Genomic DNA, 6,795 nt, shown 5'->3' with positions numbered 1-6,795 from the left:
CAGGAATCTACGATATTAAATACAGCTATATTAACTGGTAATAAACAGACGTTCCCGTTAAAAATCTATTCTGTAGATAAAGAAGGTAGTTTACAAGATGTCACCTATAAAACTGTCTGTCATTCTGCTGATATAGAGGTCATCAAGGTAAGACAATCTCGGGAATATTAATCCAAACAAATCTATAAAAAGTTAGCTTTTATAGTCTTCAAAAATGCCATATTTGGCTTCCATAGAGTATATCGAATTTATTGAGAGTAAATGTTTCAAAGCAGCATTCAGATGCATAAATTTACATCTGCTTAAAATACAAAATCTTCATCTGAACAGCTAGATTTAAAAATGGAGACCAATATATTAGAATACTAACAATGATCAACAGTTTTGATTCTACAAAAATATTGCTCTGCTTCTGAGTTCATCAGCAGAATCTCTACATTTGTTAATTGGTATATTTATTACACACCAATTGATGTCTGACTGCTTGTGCACAAGTATGTCTATCAGAAGGTCCACAAGTAATGTTGTTTTTCAATATTTGTACTATTTTTAGGTGGCTCCAGATTGTTCTGAAGTATATCTAGATGGTGATGAGACACAAGGATCTCATAATGTAACTATTATCACCAAGACTGGTTACTATACCTCATTCTTACATCTTAAAGTCTGGATACCAGAGAACAGACTGGATATACAGCTCTCAGATTATAAACTTAATCCAATCAAAAAATGGAAAGTTCCCAATTTGGAGAAGAAGAAAAAAAGAAGGTAAGAAATTTTAGAGCACAAGATCAATCATATAACATTGTATTTCCATTTTGCAAACAACTGAAGATGATAATAACTCATGGGTTGATTGTCTTCAAAAACCATATCAACTACAAAAATGTAAACTAATAATCCATGGTTTTGTTCCCATTTCTAAAACTTGTGAATGTCCCAAATGTGAAATGCAACTATTGTATTAACAAAGTAAAGGTTTTTGAATTTTTCCCATTATTTTTATGAGAATTGGAATATCAGCCTCAAACTAGTTATGTTAGTCTTAGAATGTCTTTGTGTTGATAAAAATATAAACATGAGCACACATTATGTCTTCAAAATTTGTTTTTACAGGGGCCCATTTTCAGCCAAAATTTGTGACTTTTGGGTTGAAATTTTCGGAGAGAAATGTGTTTCTTATCAATGTAAACTTACAAAATATTATATTTTTATCAATGCAATTCTAGGACTAGTAGACTAGTAGTATTAAGCCTGATATTCCAATTCTCTTAAAAAATATCGAAAAAATTAAAAAAACATTTTGATTTGCTCAGACAATAAGGTGTTTTTGAAATAATGTTTTGTTGTGGTTGAAGTCAAAATGAATCTAACCCAAGTTAGCCTTAGCTAAGTTATTTTCCTCATTTCACACTTCATAGGGTTGGACGTGTTCATTTGCCAACATCAGTTCAAAAAAGTGTGATGTAAAATTAATTTCATTGCATCATTATGAGAATCTAAGTATTTATCAGTCTTGTTGAAAACATTTTATCTCTCAGTGGTTGAAGTCAAAGTGAACCTAACCTAAGTAATTTTCCTCATTGCCCACTACATAGGATCAATCCTTATTGGCTTCATTAAAAAGGCGACTGAGTATTTATCAGTCTTGTAGAAAATGAATTTATCTCTAAGTGGTTGAAGTCAGAGTGAACCTAACCTAAGTTGTTTATAATATGGTTTGGCATGAAACTGTGCTCGTATCTAATAGACCATTTAAACCTTCTTTTTAGTACATTCTTCATGATAGTCACTGTATCAGAACACAGAAAATACAGTCAGTGCCAAGTTATTAAAATTACACTGGAACATGTTTAGTTTCAAGTTAAATGTCAACATATTGAAATGTTATAGACATGACAAAGAAAGATGTGACTTTATACATCTGTAGATACCGATACTTGCTTTAAGAGACAGATTTTGAGAAAAACATTGTTATTTATATGGCTCTCCAGAACTGAGGTTGACCTGGATATGTCTGCCCTTCCAATAAAATTTAGCACCCCTGTGCCAACTCAGCACCTCCCCCCGCTTTCTTGTGATTCATAGGAATGCCACTGGTTCAGAGTTGTTTATTAAAATAAGTCTCATATTGATGTGAAATATTTGGCAAATAGAAATCCAGACATATTTATAAACATAGTTTATACAAAATTGACTTCCACTCCCAATCCTGGTGGCTAAATTAAATAGAATAGATATATATCTGTATTAATAATAAATACTACAGCCTACAGCGCACTGCAATCTCTAATATCTTCTTCTGTTCTGTTTGACTTCAGACTTGTTGCTCAATACTTAATGCAATTGATTGGATTCTTTGTAGGCCTAATTCTAAGCGTAAAATACAATTGTGTTAAGGTCGGTCCTAATTTTTGTCTCTAGCCTAAAAAAGGATAATAGAATTTTACTCTCAAACCATTTTATTTTTGAATGACCAAGGATGACTATCCCAATCCTTTCAATCATTGATTTTCCTCATTGATTCTATTGACATTTGGGCTTGACTAATGTCTTTTGGATGTTTATGTGTCATTTTTTTCTCTGATTCTATAAATATTGTTACAATGCAGGTGGTTTATTCCACCTACATCTATTGGTTGAAATCTAGTTCTCTAGTTCTCTGGGTTCTGTGCCAACATCTATTATCACGCTCTTGTTAAAAATGTTTCTGACTCTTTCTTCCTTCTTTAAGAAGAATAGATGTAATTGCCAAGGTATTTTTTAGTCTAATTATTAGAAACAAAATGTTAATTTGTCTTTGAAGCTTTACTCTGATGAAAGATAATGACATGAAACAAAATAAGAAGAAACCACAAATTGAGAGTTTAACATTAATTTTCTTTGAAGAAAACACTTTCCATTAGAATTACTGGCATCATTTTTGAGAAAATGAAGGGTGTGATGATATAAAAATAAAAGACTTAAGTTGGATATCTGCTTCAACATTAGATTGTTAAATACAAATAACTTTATATTTTACAAGGATAACAACTTAGGTTTACAGTCCTTTCTACCTCCTAGTCCTTGACCAAAATCTCCTGACATTGATCTTTCCCGGATTATCCGTACCCATTTACAGCTTGGTCGACTGGCATTATGAAGATAGATGACTTAGCTTAATATAAGATGAGAAATATGAAATTATTAAATAACTTGTTAAAAAGATTAATAATATGTAGAGGATATGTTCTAATGAAATTAATAGAAATTGAAATATTAAAACATGGTGTTACTCCAAGCTTAATATAAAATATAGGCTTAATGAAATTAATAAATAACTTGTTAAAAAGATTTATAATATTAAGAAGCTATGTGAGATATATCCTGTTTTGTTAATTCTGGTATTAAAATAAACATTGAATGGTTATAACAGAAAGATGATGTTTACCAGAATGTGGGCCGTCTGCCAACTTAATATTATATACCTTAAAGATACCATACACTGAATTCTGTTGGGAAAAATTAATTCTCCCATAAAAAATATTTCACATTAGTTTGAATGGGAAACTGGAAGTTGGAAGATATTTTTTGTATTTGAAAAAAAGTGTTCAAATATCTTGGGAGTTTTTTCAAATCAATAAAATTAAAATTTCAAATTTTACAACAAATTGTTTGAAATAAATCGCTTATAATGTATGTAAATTTTTTTAGAAATTTATAAGAATATGTCCAATGGGAAAAATGAAATTGAATAGAAAAGTCACATTTTTTGTAGATTGAAAATTGATCAAATTGGTGTGCTGTTATATGGTATTGCTTTCAGTCATTTGATATGATTTTAAGGGATTGCTGTAATAGCATAAATAGCTCAGCTTTGATACCTATGTCACTTATGAAGATATGAAACTTTGATAGCTGTTTGTCTACAATACAATAAAACTAACTTGGAGACGATTAAAAAATATTTTGCTGGGTCATTAACTTTCTCTAATCAGATAATTTTCAAGTCATGAAATTTGTAATTTCAGCCGTTCAGGCATCAAATTTTAAAAATATATCCATTAGAGAAAATAATACTCAAAAAAGGAGAAAAACGGTCCCTTTAAGTTATGTTTATCATATCTTGTATCTATGTAATAATATGATACTTCAAAGGAACTCATGTAATTTTCTGTATAATATTTAAGCCTTCTTATACACAACTATATGCAAACTTCAAAAGATATTTTTTTCATATATTCTGTACATCTATTCAAGTTTTTAATTTATTTTTTGTCAAAATTAAAAAGTTTCAAGTATTTAAGAGTGTATTTGTTTAGGTATAAGAGTCTCTTTCAAATTTTACCAACAAAAGGATCACAAAATGCTGTTCTTTTAGTTATTTTTACAAAAAAATGGGCTAATGGGTTTAGATTTTAAGAGCAAAAGGGCTGTCATTGAATTTATATTTTCCTTTATATTAATTTTATTGAATTAACTAAGACCCTTGTGCTACAGACAGTACATGCTAAACATCCCTAATGCTAGTGTCTTGGCAGAATTTCACTCATTCCTTAATATGTTACATGTATCATTCAGAGATGTAAAATTTGCGGAAATAAAAATGAGTTGCAGATTCATTTCTTTTCTGGATAAGAAATGTGAAACGTTTCACTGCCTACGCTTCCAAAAAGTTCCGGAAATGAATTCAATAGTCACTTACATCTCTGATCATTGCTTGACTTCATTAGCCCAATCTGGTACAACCTGTCTTCATTAGCCCAATCTGGTGCAACCTGTCTTCATTAGCCCAATCTAGTGCAAAAACATAGAACTTGATTCCGCATCATGTATGATTGAAGTGCGATACTTTATTCTATAAAGGATTGATTTTTAATCTTATTGAATTTGTCTTTTCAGTAAAAGAGGTGCAGATTTTGGATTGTTGACCCATCCTGGTATTAAAGAGTTAAAATCATCCATCGACCATCATGGATGTAAGCTCCGCCTCCAGCAATCTAAAGTTGAAGTCTATGCCAGATTTATTATCCAATCGGCAAGCAGAACAGACTATTTCCACAATCGTAAAGCATATTTACGAGTTACAGACTTGGTTCGGGAACGTTTACGAATCTCTGATACGAAGGTGGCAACTCTGAATGGAACAGTTATTCAAGGTCATCATCAAGGACGAACAGAGATACAGGTTAGTAGGCCAGCCATTTTGTATCCAGTTTTACCAATTTGAGGGGTAGATATGAAGATGTTCTTGTCAGATATGGATTCAAGGTCTGATACCAATAACTTTATCAAAAGTATGACAAAAACATATAGCTTGAAAAGTATAAATTTGTATCCAGTTCTATTTTATTTGCACCTAATGTGCTAAGGGTCAGGCTTTGGTTAGACTTGGCAAAAAGCAGAACCCAGAGTGAAGTGTTCAAGGAAGTTTCTGTATAAAATGTAGAGAGATATGATATCAAACTTCCTGGTGTAGATTGTGGGTGAAGAAATTTAATATTGTCTATTTTTATTGACAGATTACAACATTTTTTCTAATGTTATTTTGTATCACTGGTAGAAATTGAAAACATTAAAAGCCTATTTATAGACAATAACTTAAGAATTCTGTTTCTTTTTGAAGAAATAATTCCAGAAATGACTTGTTTTTTTGATATTTTCTTTCACTCAGTAATTTTATATTCTCTGTTTTTGCAGTCAGATTACAACATTTTGTCTAATGTTTTATTGTTTATTCCATGTAGTAGATTTTAATATTAATGAAATTCAAATCAAAATAATCTTATTTCTAAAGACTATAAAGTATGTTTGTTTGGCTGAAGAAATAATTTTGATAAATCTTTTTTTGATGAAAAAAATAATTGTTGATTTAAGTCTTCTTACATCACTTTAGTAGGTGATGATGTGTCATCATTTTATATTTACATACTTGATTGGTTTAAAAAAAATTAGCATATTTGTAAGAATGCTGTAATCACCATCCAAAACTCTAGGCCCCATTTCACAAAATGTTCTACTGAGATAAAATCTAGATTTGAAGAAATAAAGTCAAGTTAGGGTTTTTATAAATTTACTTTCCCTCCACCTAAATAACGGAAATATTTGGCTCAAAGCCCTCCTGAAATAAGTTGCTTAAATTTGTTATTGCAGGTATTGGCGCCTTCAGGCCGTATCCTGGGAGTAAAAGAGTTGCGTGTGGGTAAGAATAAAGTAACTATTGAGAGATTACTAGTACGAGTCATCAGTGGTGTATCCATGGAGATCTCTAAGGAACCTAATTTACTTGGTAGTTTAACGGCAGTTGCTCATCTACAGGATAAACTTATCACTAAACATCAGGTAGGTCAAGGTCATTACATCCACTGAAATAAGTTGCCGGGAATCCACTACACAGATTTTGGAATTTTGAATTCTGTTCATAAAAAAGCAGTCATATTTTAAGAGGATAACAACATCCTTTCTACCAAACCTCTTGGCACTTTCCTGGAGGAAAGATGACGTATTGAACTTAACCAGACAATCACTCGCCAACCAGGATTAGAAACTATTACAATATTTATTTGAGATCTTTCACGCTCCATGAATTTATCTTTTCAGGAGGGTATTTTGGATATATCTGTCCAGTTTTCCGATGGTACGAGTTTCCCTCTGGAATATATGTCAGATTTAGATTACGACCTCAGCATAACCTCACTCAATGATCATGTGATCGATATTCCTGTGAATTCAACCAATCATAAATACAGTATCATAGCTGTAGATGAAGGACGTGGAGAGCTTGTACGCGTTATTTTAAAGATGGCCGACCCTTGT

The 6,795-nt window shown here is 31.3% G+C and overlaps 2 protein-coding genes across 2 annotated transcripts; both read left to right on the top strand.

Moving 5' to 3' along the window:
- On the top strand, positions 1-772 carry LOTGIDRAFT_144143 (hypothetical protein; the record flags this gene model as incomplete). The annotated part of the gene is made up of 2 exons (XM_009054787.1): positions 1-147; positions 554-772. Coding segments are annotated over 2 exons (366 nt in total), but the record flags the coding sequence as incomplete, so codon positions are not given.
- A 4,203-nt stretch (positions 773-4,975) lies between these two features.
- On the top strand, positions 4,976-6,795 carry LOTGIDRAFT_96144 (hypothetical protein; the record flags this gene model as incomplete). Its single annotated transcript, XM_009054767.1, has 3 exons — positions 4,976-5,167; positions 6,133-6,321; positions 6,580-6,795. Coding segments are annotated over 3 exons (597 nt in total), but the record flags the coding sequence as incomplete, so codon positions are not given.

Source organism: Lottia gigantea (assembly GCF_000327385.1).
Source record: "Lottia gigantea unplaced genomic scaffold LOTGIsca_224, whole genome shotgun sequence".
Lineage (NCBI taxonomy): Eukaryota > Metazoa > Mollusca > Gastropoda > Lottiidae > Lottia > Lottia gigantea.
Note: the sequence above shows the minus strand (reverse complement) of the source record. Positions and strands in the feature narration are given on the sequence as shown.